Below are 17,013 nucleotides of genomic sequence, written 5' to 3' on the forward strand. Positions count from 1 at the left end.
GACACTGGCCTGAACAGCCACAAACCGTGAAACAAACTGAGTAAGAAAACATAAGGGTAGACTGACAAAAACACAGATGCACATTCTCTCTCGTGTATGTGTGTCTGTGTCGCACTCTCTCTGTCTCTCTGTCTCTCTGTCTCTCTCTCTCTCTCTCTCTCTCTCTCTCTCTCTCTCTCTCTCTCTCTCTCTCTCTCTCTCTCTCTCTCTCTGTCCCTCTATATGCGTCTGTCTGTCTGTCTGTCTCTACTACTTCTCTTTCTCGCGCTCTCTGTCTCCTTGCCCTCCCCCCTCTCTCTCTCTCTCTAAGTCTCTCTCCCTCACCCTCCCTCGCAATCACACACACACACACACATACACACACACACACACTAATACACCCCATAAAACACACTCACACTCACACACACACTCACACACACACTCTCACACACACACACACACACACACTCACACACACTCTCACACACACACACATACACACACACACTCTCACACACACACTCACACACACTCTCACACACACACTCACACACACACACACACACACACACACACACACTCACACACTCACACACACACACACACAATTGTTACCACATCCTCCCCTGCTCATCCCCACCCACAAAATTAACCCCACCACAGTAAATCTGTAACCGTATACAACCCAGTATACTCCTTGTGTCTCATTGTATTATCTCTTTCGAATATCTCACCGCAACGCATGTTGTAGACAGTTTTTCGATTTCCCTCTCAATAGTTCTACTTTCGCACGAGCAAGCCTGGCGACCTCCCGCTGTGTTTACCTTTCATACGCACACGTGCGTGCAGTGTCGAGGTATTTGCTCGCTGAGGCGTGAAGCGATTGTCACTTTCTGCCCTGCAGGCGTGACCCATCCTGGCGCTTGAAGCTGACGACTGTGACAAGTTCGGTTCGTCATTGGTGTTGTTGCAGTATGGAGTTGTTCTCACCCGGATGTGATTCTGTGGGGCGAATCAGGACTGTATAACACTGAGTACTCATTTCTGCGAACTGAGAACTTTCAAAGCTACTTTGAACTGGAACCACAGGTATAGATGTTCGTACCTTTCAATATTTTCAAAATGCAATTCCTGGATTCTTTCATATCGAGTTCTGATTTTCAAAGCACAGGGCATAGATTGGAGATATTCGAAATAAAGAAGCTTTGTCTCTCCAAGCAAATAGTATTTGTTTTAGTTTTGAAAGTAACTTTTTCTTGAAACGCCCCGACAGCCCGAAAGGTCACACACGAAAAGACTTATAGGAAATCTTTAAATTCTTTCATTCTCTTAAGTGGACTTTCAGGCATTTAAATTCAGCTTTTAAAACAAGAAAACAAGATTAGAGCCGAAACCAAAATCAGATAAAAGCAGAAACCAAAACCAGATATGCGGAAACCTCGAAAGGCGATTGGAAAGGATTAAAATCAAGACATCAAACCAAGATCCCGCGAAATGACCGATCGCGTGAAGCGCGGGATTTGACGCGGGAGTTGCTGCGTGTTTCTTTGAACGGGGCGAATTCCAGTCTGATTCCTTTCTCTCGGCCTTCAAAAGACTAACACGCTTTCTTCGTGAGCGCCCGGCCAAGGAACGACAACGCAATTGTCTGAGAATTATTCCGATGAATTGAATCAAGACGGGACTGTGTTCGTGATTTTTTTTCCTCGGGGATACTGACGAGAAAGAGCAAGTCAGAAGGAAAAGAAAGCTCCAATCGAACTTGCTTTTTTTGGTGGGTTTTTATTTTTTTTATGGCTTAGGTTGGAACAATATCCACGAACCAGGTAAACCTGCATTGTTACGTTTTGTCTTTTCGAGTTGGGTTAGGTTATGGTTTAGGACGTTCAGGTACCAGTGAATAAAACAGAGACAGACAGACAGACAGACACAGACAGACAGACAGAGAGAGAGTGAGAGTGAGAGAGATTGATGGATTGTTTGATCTTTGATACACAAGGATAGAGGTTTAAGGCACATAGCCTGGGCTTACAACCTGTCCTTACTACACCAAAAACACAACAAGTCGCGTGAAGCGATATAAAAACATTTAGTCAAGCTGTCGGCATCGAAGTAACAGATTAACACCAAATAACAGTCATCACCGAGACCATATTGATAGTCTCCGACTCTCGACTAACTACACCGAAAAACCGAGACGGGTCGCGAACGCAGTACTTAAACTTATTTTCTGTAATTCTGAGCACATTTTTATAGTAAACATGACATATGTATATGATTTTGAAATCAGGAGAAATTGTGGAATACGATGCAATCCTTTTTGAATCTGTTAGTGAAAATTTGATTTTAATGACACATTTAATGAGCAAACTAATTAACTATTGTTTACGCTGCGGAGCTGCAATTCAATCCCGTAGTCCGGACTTCGTCGAAGATTGCTTGACCAACATTTCAATCAATTTGATTGAAAAATAAGGGCGTGACAGTGCGGCCTCAACTTTCACAAAAAGCCAGATATGACGTCATCAAAGACATTTATCGAAAAAAATTCAAAACACGTACGGGGATATCATACCCAGGAACTCTCATGTGCAATTTCATGAAGATCGGTCCAGTAGTTTTCTCTGAATCGCTCTACACACACACACACACGCACACACGCACACACGCACGCACATACATACATACACACATACACACACACACACACACACACACGCACACACGCACGCACATACATACATACACACATACACCACGACCCTCGTCTCGATTCCCCGTCTATGTTAAAACGTTTAGTCAAAACTTGACTAATTGTAAAAAGGAAGTATCTCAGTTATACATTGATCATGTACAAATAATCAAAGCAAACAGAGAGAGGCAGACAGATAGACGGACTGAGCGAGACGGAGAGACAGAGAGGCCAGACAGACAGAGCGAGACGGAGAGACAGAGAGGCCAGACAGACAGAGCGAGACGGAGAGACAGAGAGGCCAGACGGACTGAGCGAGACGGAGAGACAGAGAGGCCAGACAGACAGAGCGAGACGGAGAGACAGAGAGGCCAGACAGACAGAGCGAGACGGAGAGACAGAGAGACCAGACAGACTGAGCGAGACGGAGAGACAGAGAGGCCAGACAGACAGAGCGAGACGGAGAGACAGAGAGGCCAGACAGACAGAGCGAGATGGAGAGACAGAGAGGCCAGACAGACAGAGCGAGATGGAGAGACAGAGAGGCCAGACAGACTGAGCGAGACGGAGAGACAGAGAGGCCAGACAGACAGAGCGAGATGGAGAGTCAGAGAGGCCAGACAGACAGAGCGAGATGGAGAGACAGAGAGGCCATACAGACAGAGCGAGACGGAGAGACAGAGAGGCCAGACAGACAGAGCGAGACGGAGAGACAGAGAGGCCAGACAGACAGAGCGAGACGGAGAGACAGAGAGGCCAGACACAGACAGAGCTAGAGAGAGACAGAAAGAGAAAGACAGAGAGAGAGAGACAGTGGGAGAGACAAAGAGAATGGTTTTTCTAAGAGATTGATTCACAGCTTTACAAAGAGGTGGACAGACAGACACGCAGGCAAGCAGACAGACAGCATCGAAAAGGCAACAATACCAACAGAGACACACATACACAGAGACAGAGATCCCTGATATACACCGAACAGAGACACATACACAGAGAGCGAGGCAGAGAGCCATGGTACACCGAACAGGGGGCCACAACAAAAGGGGGAGGGGGAAAGCAGGACAAGCTGGTGGTTGTGGAGAAAAGAGGACGGTGAGATCGATAGTGGAGCTCTGTTCCGCTGCTGCTGCACACTGTCCACGCCCCACCGCCACGTGCACCACGCCCGCTTTTCTCGCCCTTCCTTTCCACCATCTTTCTCTTCTAGCTATCAGACCTGGGAACCCTTACGATTTCGCTTTCGCCGTATTTTGTACGCTTGATTGTCTAAAATACGATCAGTACGGTCCGTGGAAAAGAAATACGTCCAAAACATTTCATAGACTACCTTTCTTCTCATGCGCATCTGGAAGCCGATCCAGTATTTTGGATGTTCGAATTTTGTGGGGAGTGCACTCATTTTGTCTGAAATACGCCAAGTTTCTTTGAGAATGCTCCAAGTTCAAACAGGGGTTCCCAGTTCTTAGCAATACATATATCTTAAATTTAATGATATACGATACCGAAACATGCACAGTCTGGTGGTGACCTTGTGATTAATGTTCTACTGCTGATATGTTGTCATCACCGAGATCAACTAGTTCGTTCTAGAAATGTTGTGTCACTTCCTCCGAAGACATGCAGGAGAATTGACAGAATTCTTACATGACACCATGATTCACGTAATGACGTCTTTTCGAACTTTGTTTGGTTTTTGACGTCAGAGATTGCACTTCAAAAGAGAGGATCAAAAAGTTTTTGTGTTGTTGTTTTTATTTTGTTCTTGTAATTGATATCGTACGTCTTTAATGTTTTTCTGCTGCAATCTAAGCCTCTGAATTTGCATAACTTGCTCATTTAAGCATAAAAGGGGATTTGAATTACCATTCGAATTACGGGATGATCTTTTCAGGTGCGTTTTATTTACATATGATGTCAGTTCGGAGGACAACATCGGCGCGGCCATTTTGAGAACGAAAGTGACAAACTAAAGAGAGACCAAGACGATGGAGGGAAGCATGCCTTTTTTTGACCAAGAACGCGTTAATTGGGGTCCTGATTTGGCCTAAATGGTCCGCTGGACCCATTAAGCAACAGTTAACTAACTAACGCGTTAATTGACCAACTTCTGCTCACTTTTGAAGCTCATTTCGTCAGTTAATGTCACTGGAGTCATTGTTTGCTTTGACCAAACTTACTGTTAACAGATATAGCCTAACTTTTGTTTATGTGTGTGTTTGTTTGTTTGTTAATTTTTGTTGTTTCTCTGTCTGTCTGTCTGTCAGTTTGTCTCTCTCGCTCATGTTACTTTATTATGGAAATTGTACTGTAGTTGACTAAACTTATATTGTTCTTGTTATTGAGTTACCTTTCAATGGGCGAGGGCCGGATGAAACGAACACATGTTTGCATGCTTATTCTGTCACCCTCGAAAAATACATTTCAATTCAATTAAATTCTCTGTCTCTGTTTCTCTCTCTCTCTCTCTCTCTCTCTCTCTCTCTCTCTCTCTCTCTCTCTCTCTCTCTCTCTCTCTCTGTCTCTCTCTGTCTCTCTCTCTGTTTTCTTCTTCTTCCTAGTTGTTGAGTATGCCGTCGATCGCTGCCTATTAAGGCAAAACTCTGCAATGATGACAGTTGTCTTAGATACCTTACGGGAAAACTAGCAGGATCCGGCAACCGAGCATAAGACAAATAACCAAACCAGTTTGAAGGCAAGAACAGGTATGCAATCCTTTATCTTTTCACCGACTCCGTCATAACCGATGATGGAAACGAAACAATATCCATTGAGACAATTAAACTCGACAGCCAAAGCAAAACAAATTTGATATCACGCGCCGTCCGCGCGCCAGATTAGCAAAACACACTGCACGAGGTTTCAAATATCAGACAATTTTTAGCTCTCCCCTGTCACTACCATACGGGTTAGAAAATGTTTCGCTGGTGTTCGTCGCATCCAACCCTCTACTTCTTGTCCTTTGACATTCAAACCGCCATTGTTCTCGCATACAGAGTTACCTCCCCCGACCCACCGCCACAAATAACGAGAAGCAACGTGATCGCGCGAGAGTTTGACGGGCACTGTTGCGCCACCTAGGGCGCGGGTCTTTTTGGCGCGCTTTTCTTCCATTTAGCAGACGACAGGGGGCTGTCACTTCTGCCCTGTGACGTAGCGATTGCACGTGCACTGATGGCGCGAGTGTGGGCTCTCCGCGTGTGATTGTTGACACTCAGAATCAGGGAACAGTGAGATGGTGTGCGTGGGGGGAGGCCGGGAGGATGAAGGAGGTTGGTGTGTGTTTGTGTGTGTGTGTCTGTGTGTGTGTGTGTGTGTGCGTGCGTGCGTGTGTGTGTGTGTGTGTGTGTGAACAAGCAGATTGTAGTTACTGGGATGGCGGTGGTAAGCCAAAACAGAGGGAATTGAGGGATCAAATGCTGTGAGTGAAAGTAGGTGACGATATAGAAAGCTCGTTGGTGCTTTACCTAAATGCTGTCTGATTGGGAGCGACAGGAAAGAGATTGAGAGAGACAGAAACAGTCAGAGAGAAAGATACAGAGGGATAGAGGAAGAACTGCAAGCGAGACAGCTACCTCGCGACAGAGAGAAAAGAGACTGAGTTGGGTGAGGATTGCGATTTAAAAATATCAATCCAGATTCAGTGATTCTGTGTAAAATATATCATACATTATTTGTATGTTGGACCAAAATGGGACATTTGACACAAATCGAGACAGCTCAGTATCCCCCGAGACCGCGCTAGCAGTCTAGGTGAACAACGAATGTTGAGATCTGTGTAAAATGTCATTTTGGTTAAAAAGACAAAATAAAATTTGTGTATCGATCCTTTTTAGTTAGAATTTCTTTTACTTGTTACGATTGAACGCACATAAACATTTACTCTACTTTTAGTCCGCACCAGACGTCCCCTGGCACAAAGAAGGAAAATCCGATGTTCAATCGATGTTATATAATGCCTCGGTCTCACATATACGATTTTTCGGAAGTGTCGGGGATAGTTAAGTCGGCTAGGTCGGAAGTGTCGGATGCAAATTCGGCTCCAAATTTCACTCCCGACCTGTCCTTACGACTGATCCGACCATGTAGCCGACAAGCAGACGACAACCACCCGACTTTAGGGCCGACAAATCCGACATGTGTCCAGACACTTCCGACTGCAGTAACGACAATTCCGACTGCAGTTACGACAGGCCCGGCTGAAAAACTTCCGAACAATAGCCGACTCTCACGACCAGTGTAACGACTAAACCGACTAGCTAACGACTGTCCTAACGACAAATCAGACTGCCCTAACGACAAATCCGAACGAAACTATGCTACCGACAAATCCGACCACCCTTACGAGTCTTCCGACTACCGTTACGACTAATCAGAATCGCCTTACGACTAAACCGACACGCTTACGACAACCACCCGACAAATTTCTATTCGTCTGAGTCGGGAGGCTCTTCCGACTGTTTTGAAAATTTCAAAACAGTCTGAAGGGCCTTCCGAACTAACCGACTTTTCAAAAACAAAATTGCTAATTCTCACGAACTCTCCGACCTCTTCCGACTTCCAGCCGACTACCTAAAGTCGGGTGACATTCGTAGATGTGAGACCGAGGCATAAAGCATTTCTCTCTGTTTCAAATGCTAGGCAGCTACCAGAAATGTACTTCCATATTTTGTTTGATCTAAATATTTTCTGTTATCCCTTTTATTTGTTTCTTTTTAAGACTGTAAAAATCACAGTTTCTCTTTCTGTCTAATTTTTTTTTCGTAATTTCTGCTTATTTTCGACACATTGTAACTGCCGTACGCCAACAGGATTGATTTGCATGTCATCTTTGCAGATTTCTCCGTTTGGTATGTCTACACTATCGAGGTTGTGTGTGTACGTTTATTTTAATTTCCATTTTAACATTAGTTAACTTAGTCCACTTCTTCCAAACCAATACAAAGATTGCTGTCAAAATAACGAAATAAATAAGTCAATTAATCAAGAGATATACAAGGAAATCAGTAAGTCACACGTCAATGAATAAATAAATGAATACAGTCGAAATAAAAACAAGAACCAGAAGTAAGTAAATGAATCATTCAATGACTCTATCAGAAGAAATAAATAAAACCTCAGAACAGACCAGAAAACAATCGCCCTCGAGTCTAGAAAAAACATTACTGTCTCTGTCCCCTTGTATTGCATATTCATAGCTACTCAGACTCGCTTCATTGTTTTCTCAAATTATTTCTCTCTGTCGCCGCCGCCATGACATTTCTTCCACCTTTACGCCCTCGCTGACACCACGTGACTGCTCCCTCACGTGACCCCGCGCATGCGCACTTGACGGTTATGACAATTTTGCGATCGGAAAAGCCAGGGAAGAGGTAATGATGGATTTTCGCGGGTGATTGGAGGGGACTAGAGGCTGACAGGTACAGATTATGGTTTCGTCTATAACTGCTTGCCAGGCGTCAAATTATCGGTGGGGTTCGGGTTCATTCGCCCCTTGATTTGATTTGATTCTCTTTTCATCCGTGTTGCCTTTTCAGTCTGTTTGCATTCGTTTTTTCTACTTATGATATTTTATTTTTTGCATTTTTTTAATTTCTTTATTTTTGGACGTCTTCTTTGAAGTGTCTTCATTATTATGTCTGACTAATAATTGTACTTGTTATTTTGAATCAGTCAAGTCAGTTTAGTTCTGCTTGTCGTTTTAGTTTCTTTCTTGTCGTTTGTCTGATTTTCTTTTTTATTTGTGTTTCTTTTCGAAAAATGAATTATTGAATTTGCGATTCAATAAGCCGTAACAAACTAGGTAATAATACGCTACAACAGTCGCTGAAATAGTATATCGAGCGTGCAACTGTCAGGTATTTAGATAAAACAGTAGAATGACAATTTAACGCTTACAAAAATTAAACCCAAACGCTTTTGTTTTTAAACGAAGATGGGTTAAAATAAGAATAACATTATAAAAAACAAAGGCAAAAAAAGAAGAAAAGAAACTTAACGAAAATGCAAGCGGAAAAGAAGGATACCACAGGATCACACTGCAAATAAAGTCACCAGTTTCTATGTGAGTGACCGCACAAAACAAGAATGAAAGAAGAATATATATATAACAAATATTTTTATCAAACGGGACAAAATGGCACAGAAAGAATCGGGACATGAGAAAGAATAGAATGGAGTGGAACATGATAGAACAGCGACGAAGAAAACAACACAAAAAGAGAAAGAAATATAAAAGAAAAGAAAGCATACACAGCTATAAGGGCGGCCGGGGGGGGGGGGGGGGGGGGTGAAAACATCACTACCAAATTATTCAGCAAAGGGAGAAAAGCGCCAGTCAGTGTATCTATTAAAGTGACAGCACAAACCATTGGGTATGCCGGGTGGGCGAGTGTCCATGACAGTTGTATCAGCCCGCCTCTTGTCAATTTTTATAGATTTTTTTCTGCTCCCTCCCTCACCCCCACCGTTCCCAACGCCCCCCTCCTCAATGGTCCCTTCCCCCGTTTGTCTCTCTTCCTCCCCTACCCCCCCCCCCCCCCAGGACCTCTTCCACTCCTTTTATGTTGGTTTTCCACTGGAACCAGATATGCTGGTGACAGGATTAATATATTCCTGGAATGTTCATAGATTTTTTGTCTCTGTCCTCAACCCCCGCCCCCCCCCCCCCCCCGCAGCCACCCCTCCCCCACGTCCTCTGCTCGACGCCTCCCCCTCCGTTTTATGCTTGCCTGCCACAGGATCCGAGACGGCGGTGACAGGATTCATATTTTCCCTTTCAGTTTTGCCGCCTGCGTTGGGCAGGATTTATGCGGCTTACCCAATGAAAGATGATCCTTTTTGCGGGTTTTATGTCCCTTCTCTTGTCTCTTGAAAAGAGGTGTAGGGATTGGAGGGAGGGGGGGGGGGGGGGGGGTGCAGATGATAAAGGGATAGCCTGGCTTGAGACTATGACTGTGGTGGACGTTACCTTATCCATTTCTCAAAGCGCTATTTTTTTCTTTACAACGCTTACAAATCGTCACACACACACACACACACACACACACACACACACACACACACACACACACACACACACACACACACACACACACACACACACATACACACAGTTCTTTCTGACACCGCATTCCGTCAAAAATAAACAAGTCGCGTAAGGCGAAAATACAATATTTAGTCAAGTAGCTGTCGAACTCACAGAATGAAACTGAACGCAATGCCATTTTACTCGTAGCATCGTCAGGCCACAGCTCATGGCAAAGGCAGTGAAATTGACAAGAAGAGCGGGGTAGTAGTTGCGCTAAGAAGGATAGCACGCTTTTCTGTACCTCTCTTTGTTTTAACTTTCTGAGCGTGTTTTTAATCCAAACATATCATATCTATATGTTTTTGGAATCAGGAACCGACAAGGAATAAGATGAAAGTGTTTTTAAATTGATTTGGACAATTTAAGTTTGATAATAATTTTTATATATTTAATTTTCAGAGCTTGTTTTTAATCCGAATATAACATATTTATATGTTTTTGGAATCAGCAAATGATGGAGAATAAGATAAACGTAAATTTGGATCGTTTTATAATTTTTTTTTTTTTTTTTACAATTTTCCGATTTTTAATGACCAAAGTCATTAATTAATTTTTAAGCCACCAAGCTGAAATGCAATACCGAACCCCGGGCTTCGTCGAAGATTACTTGACCAAAATTTGAACCAATTTGGTTGAAAAATGAGGGCGTGACAGTGCCGCCTCAACTTTCACGAAAAGCCGGATATGACGTCATCAAAGACATTTATCAAAACAATGAAAAAAACGTTCGGGGATTTCATACCCAGGAACTCTCATGTCAAATTTCATCAAGATCGGTCCAGTAGTTTAGTCTGAATCGCTCTACACACACACACACACACACACACACGCACGCACACACACACGCACGCACATACACCACGACCCTCGTTTCGATTCCCCCTCGATGTTAAAATATTTAGTCAAAACTTGACTAAATATAAAAAGAAAGCATGAACATAGGCATACCTTTATTATTGCGAGTGAGACCATCATGAACCTTGCATTCAAAACTTTAAATAGCAATCAAACTTTAAGACATATTCCTTCCTGTGAAATCAGTACGTTTTGCTCATGAACGCAGATATGGCCAGGCTTTTAAAGAGAATAACAAAATTCCTTCCTTGGACGCACACCCAAAAACAACAGCCTAGGTGCTTCCTGTACAGATTAATTTTTTTTAGGAATTCATATCACAGATGTCCACTAGTATCCGTTAAAGGTACTGAACTTGTCAAATCCAGGTGCACGGAGCCCCTGGGGCTTTTAGTCATACCTCAGGCAGCTATCCGTTAGAAGAACTACGTACCAAGTTTCATTGACTTGCACCCTAAGCCTGTGAGCTGCACTGTGCCTTTAAGAAATTAATTCATCAAACTGTCCGCAGAGAGCACTCAGACTGTTGACGTGTGGTGCATGTATATGTCCAAGTGGAGGGATAGTCTTATGTCTTATCCCAATAAAAGCGGTGGGTGGTTGTTGGGCTAAACATAAACCATTTATCCTGGACCGCCAACTAGCTCTCTCTCCGCTCTTTCTCTCTATTGCGAGGTAGCGGCCTCTCGCATTTAGGAACCTACGCTTACAAGCCTTCAGAAATCAGGGGGACGTGATATCCCGGTGTCGATTGTAAACATGGACGAAGTTGCCGAGGTAAGTTCTGAAAATGCTAAAATAAACTCAGCAAAAGTGCATATGGAACATGTTTTTCGATGAGTTTTGTTAAGTTTAGTTTGGAGTTTTGGAAAATCCAGTTCATTGTCACCTCCCATTGTCACAAATAACTGGAGCGTGCTTTCTTTTCACTGTCTTCGAATCGCTGGCCTTTCAAACCGGACGCGACGCGCCCCTGAAAGTCGAGAGTCGTAACCTCGAAGGGTCACGTGACGAGTTGGCGGTCCAGGCTATTTGGTCTATGGGCTAAAGTATTAGAAACAGGAGGGATTGTGATGAAGAGGGAGTGGGTTGGCAGATTTAAAATAGACACACGTTTGCTGATTACATCCACACTGACGCGCACACAATTTGGTATCGCAACTCTTCAGTGTTGCCGGTAGCTTTTCGCATCGATGCAGCAATCCGAATTTTCCCGCGTTGGGACGATACAGTATGAAATGAAGTAAAGTATGAAAGATTGAGACAAAGCCGACCAGAATCTACATCTCTAGTCGGCGAAGGCCGGTGTTTTGACATAAGCGTGTACGTGTCTATATTTGTGTCCACTGGTACCGGCACGGTTGGCCTAGTGGTAAGGCGTCCGCCCCGTGATCGGGAGGTCGTGGGTTCAAACCCCGGCCGGGTCATACCTAAGACTTTAAAATTGGCAATCAAGTGGCTGCTCCGCCTGGCGTCTGGCATTATGGGGTTAGTGCTAGGACTGGTTGGTCCGGTGTCAGAATAATGTGACTGGGTGAGACATGAAGCCTGTGCTGCGACTTCTGTCTTGTGTGTGGCGCACGTTATATGTCAAAGCAGCACCGCCCTGATATGACCCTTCGTGGTCGGCTGGGCGTTAAGCAAACAAACAAACAAACAAACAAACAAACTGGTGCTCTCTTGTTTCCTTTCAGGGTAAAATTCAATAACAGTCTCCCGAACTAACTCTCTACGTCTGGTTAAGTTTACACAATAAGTCCGAGTTTGAAGTGAAAAGTATCACTTTTTTACCACGATGTTGTCACCGTTTCAACACTGACACTACCACTGTTCTCTCCGTCTGTAAAGTGTGGTACATTGTAACAGTTTTCTGAAGTGTTGTCCACTTCTTGAATCTTGCCCTTTTCAGTATTATCTGTTCATATCAACACTGACTAAACATTGACATTTCTTTATGATTTCAGAAAACACCTACCTGAAGCTCAAACCGCCTCAAGCTGCCAGCAGCGGAGCCAAGACCGACAACTGCTGCGCGGCCTCGCCGCCATCTTTAAACGCCAACCACATCTCCCCGAGTAAGCGCTCTTTGCCCTCAGCCCCGGGGAAGTTCGACTTCGTCGAGAAACCTTTCACGGAGAGCCCGTATGAGAACACGACGATCCCTTCGCCTTCAGATTCGGCGTGTTCCTCAGCCTCAGAAAAAGAGTCCACGAGTTCTAACAGTTTCAAGGAACCCACGCCTGGACAAGAGTACGGAGTGCCTCCCGTCACCTCTGGGATGTATTCACACATGGAAAGGTGAGGGGGAGGTGGAGCTATATATTAGGGGGGAGAGGGTAGTAGTTGGTTGGTTGCCTGGTAGGCTTGGTTGATGGTTGGCAAGAGATGAAGGTGGTGTCTTCACGAAGAGTTATTTGTGTTGTTTAGGTGCTTCAAATGCATTCCTAGAAAAGACATGGGAACTTTTTTTCAAGCAAGTGAGCTGACGCACACACGACAACTTGTGGCGAAGATGCTGTTTAAGTTTGTTGGTTGGTTGTATGTACGCTTGGTGGTTGAACACTGTTGTTGTTTTTACATTTAGTCAAGTTTTGACTAAATGTTTTAACGTAGAGGGGGAATCGAGACGAGGGTCGTGGTGTATGTGTGTGTGTGTGTGTGTGCGTGCGTGTGTGCGTGCGTGTGTGCGTGCGTGTAGAGCGATTCAGACCAAACTACTGGACCGATCTTTATGAAATTTGACATGAAAGTTCCTGGGTATGATATCCCCGAACGTTTTTGAGTCACTTGAGAAAAAGTGACTCTATGTAATCGGTCAGTGTTAGTCTGTCCGGCCGTCCGTAGACACCACCTTAACGTTGGACTTTTCTCGGAAACTATCAAAGCGATCGGGCTCATATTTTGTTTAGTCGTGACCTCCAATGACCTCTACACTTTAACGATGGTTTCGTTGACCTTTGACCTTTTTCAAGGTCACAGGTCAGCGTCAAAGGAAAAATTAGACATTTTATATCTTTGACAAAGTTCATCGGATGTGATTGAAACTTTGTAGGATTATTCTTTACATCAAAGTATTTACATCTGTAGCCTTTTACGAACGTTATCAGAAAAACAAGGGAGATAACTAGCCTTTTCTGTTCGGCAACACACAACTTAACGTTGGGCTTTTCTCGGAAACTATAAAAGTGACCGGGCTCAAATTTTATGTGAACGTGACTCATTGTGTTGTGAATAGCAATTTCTTCCTGTCCATCTGATGCCTCATATAATATTCAGAACTGTGAAAGTGACTCGATCGAGCGTTTGCTCTTCTTGTTTTCCTTTTTTCGATAAATACCTTTGATGACGTCATATCCGGCTTTTCGTGAAAGTTGAGGCGGCACTGTCACGCTCTCATTTTTCAACCAAATTGGTTGAAATTTTGATCAAGTAGTCTTCGACGAAGCCCGGACTTCGGTATTGCATTTCAGCTTGGTGGCTTAAAAATTAATTAATGACTTTGGTCATTAAAAATCTGAAAATTGTAAAAAAAAAAATTTATAAAACGATTCAAATTTACGTTCATCTTATTCTCCATCATTTGCTGATTCCAAAAACATATAAATATGTTATATTTGGATTAAAAACAAGCTCTGAAAATTAAATATATAAAAATTATTATCAAAATTAAATTTTTGAAATCAATTTAAAAACACTTTCATCTTATTCCTTGTCGGTTCCTGATTCCAAAAACATATAGATATGATATGTTTGGATTAAAAACACGCTCAGAAAGTTAAAACAAAGAGAGGTACAGAAAAGTGTGCTATCCTTCTCAGCGCAAGTACTACCCCGCTCTTCCTGTCAATTTCACTGCCTTTGCCGTGCGCGGTGGACTGACGATGCTACGAGTATACGGTCTTGCTGAAAAATGGCATTGCGTTCAGTTTCATTCTGTGAGTTCGACAGCTACTTGACTAAATATTGTATTTTCGCCTTACGCGACTTGTTTAATTGTTGCTTTTAGGTCAGACGGAGTTGGTTTCCAGTTCTTCACTGGCTGGCTATATATATCTTAGGTTATTTGCTGTGCTGAATGCCACATAGGCCTGAGACCTTTATTTATTTATTTATTTTATTTTATGCAATTTATATCGCGCATTCGATAATTTTAGGGAAGGATGCACACACAAAATTGCGAGGATACTGCTCGTGTCGTGTGGTTTGCTGTGAGTGTGTGTGTGTGTGTGATCGTATGTCTGAGTTTTGTATTGTGTGTGTGTAAATGTCGTTTTGCCTGTCCATATGTCTTCTATCCGTCTTTTTGTCTGTTTCTGTGTTTGTGACAATGACATTTCCAGTACCAAATACCAGTCAAGTTCGATAGATCTTTCCCGCATTTTACAGTCAGTTTCACAAAAGGGTGCCAAATGCTTTTACTGCGTTTTTCCTATCTCTTCCCCCTCCCGTCCACACCGCCTCTTCCCATCCCTCCCCCGCGCAATTCTCAATTTCCTCCAAATGCATCCTCCAAATGCATCACGTGGCCAATTCTCAAAATGATCACAATCACAAACCACTTTGTCCTTACTCGCCAGAGGGCTGTATTATTAGCGCCTGTGAGCTGTTCCCACTTAGTTCATTTTCACTCAAGACATGGTGACTTTTTTTCTTTGTGTGTGTGTGTGTGTGTGTGTGTGTGTGTGTGTGTGTGTGTGTGTGTGTGTGTGTGTGTGTGTGTGTGTGTGTGTGTGTGTGTGTGTGTGTGTGTGTGTGTGACTGCATTTTTAGGGAAGGATGCACACACAAAATGGTTTAAATAAATAGAGAATAAAATGCTGGTAGCGGGAGAGAGAGGAGGGGGAGAGAGGGGTAGGGGAGACAAAAAGAGGAAAAAATGTTCACGATGCAGAGAAGAGAGCATGAACAAAAATCAAAACGTCAATCATAACGAAAGAGATTCACAATTACCAATTTTGTCAAATTTAAGTAGCAAACAGATAATTTACTGACATGAGCCAACCGACATGCTTGAAATCAGTGAAGGCTTACACAGTACATTGTAAAGAATACACCATAAAATAAAATAAAAGAAAGTAAAGAGTTAATCATAACTGACTTACGAAATTCACAGTTACAACTTGTTATTTTTGAGTAGCAAAGGATTGCACTGGATTGCTATTTTACATTCGGCAACCAGTATATTTTCAGAAAAGCAAACGCTTACACGTGATAGCTTCGATGGATCCTCACACAAAGCTGTGTACAACTTTGGGACATCACTTTTCAGTCCTTCTAATAATTATTCGATCATGATGTATATCAAATGGCAATTGGCATATATTCTCTTGATGTCAAGTTAATCAATGACACTGACAAACATTTAGATAAAAAAAAACACCATGTGATACATTCCCCGTCTTTTCACATATTTTTTGTGTATTGAAATCCATGTAACGTCCTCCGGTTTCCATGTTGTTACGCAGGTGGTGTATTTGAAATGCGTGTAATGTACATAATGTTAACACTCAATTTGTACAAGAATTCCTAATTCTTTCCCTGCCAGACCAAGGGAACAGAATTAATTAATAAAATCAAAATCTGTGGCCAAAGTTTCTTAGTTAAAATTATAATAGCACTCGCGTTACGAGGAGTTTACTTGCACTCAGCTGTGGGTATATTGTTGTAAAACCTTATTTATTAAAATGTATTTATATTATCCTTATGTTATATTATAAATATAATAAACCTTTTAGGTTATGTTGGAGTATTGAAGGTAGAGGTAATATATCTGGGTATATTGTTGTAAATCCTTATGGGTTCTATTGCAAATATCAGGCACAGTTCTAAAAACACCAATGAAATCATACTGTACCATCAAACCAAATATTTTTCTTTTGAAGAAATCTGGAGAATGTCCCAGTACTGCTAAGGCCTGGCGCTCACCTATGTAACTTCAGCACGACAGACGACGCACTGCAGATTACCCCAGCCCGCCACACGTTGCGTGAAAGGAAAACAGGCCAAGTACTCGTCATAATCCCTATCGCAGCATCAACAAGAAAAATGTTCATTCAAAATGAACAGCGTCGATGCAATGTCCACCAAAGATTTATTTTGGGAAGTGTTAAAAGGTTAGGGTCAAACGTCAATGAATTGCATGTTGTGCTGGATATATAAATTGTTTATTTCAGTCAATGCTTGCTATGAATTGATCAAACAGCCACAAGAAAAAACAAGTCGCGTAAGGCGAAATTACTACATTTAGTCAAGCTGTGGAACTCACAGAATGAAACTGAACGTAGTCCGCCGCTAGTGCAAAAGGCAGTGAAAGTGACGAGCCTGTTTGGCGCGGTAACGGTTGCGCTGTGCTTCATAGCACGCTTTACTGTACCTCTCTTCGTTTTAACTTTCTGAG

General features: G+C 42.9%; 1 protein-coding gene across 1 annotated transcript in view; it reads left to right on the top strand.

Annotated features, from left to right (window-relative positions):
• Positions 1-17,013, top strand: part of LOC138946582 (ETS translocation variant 5-like) — an 81,826-nt gene that overhangs the window by 38,789 nt on the left and 26,024 nt on the right. Inside the window, exon 2 of the mRNA XM_070318028.1 lies at positions 12,581-12,914. Within this exon, the coding sequence (XP_070174129.1) occupies positions 12,581-12,914 (334 nt within the window). The remainder of the gene's footprint in view (positions 1-12,580; positions 12,915-17,013) is intronic.

The sequence above is a fragment of the Littorina saxatilis genome, linkage group LG14 (genome assembly GCF_037325665.1).
Source record: "Littorina saxatilis isolate snail1 linkage group LG14, US_GU_Lsax_2.0, whole genome shotgun sequence".
Taxonomy (NCBI): domain Eukaryota; kingdom Metazoa; phylum Mollusca; class Gastropoda; order Littorinimorpha; family Littorinidae; genus Littorina; species Littorina saxatilis.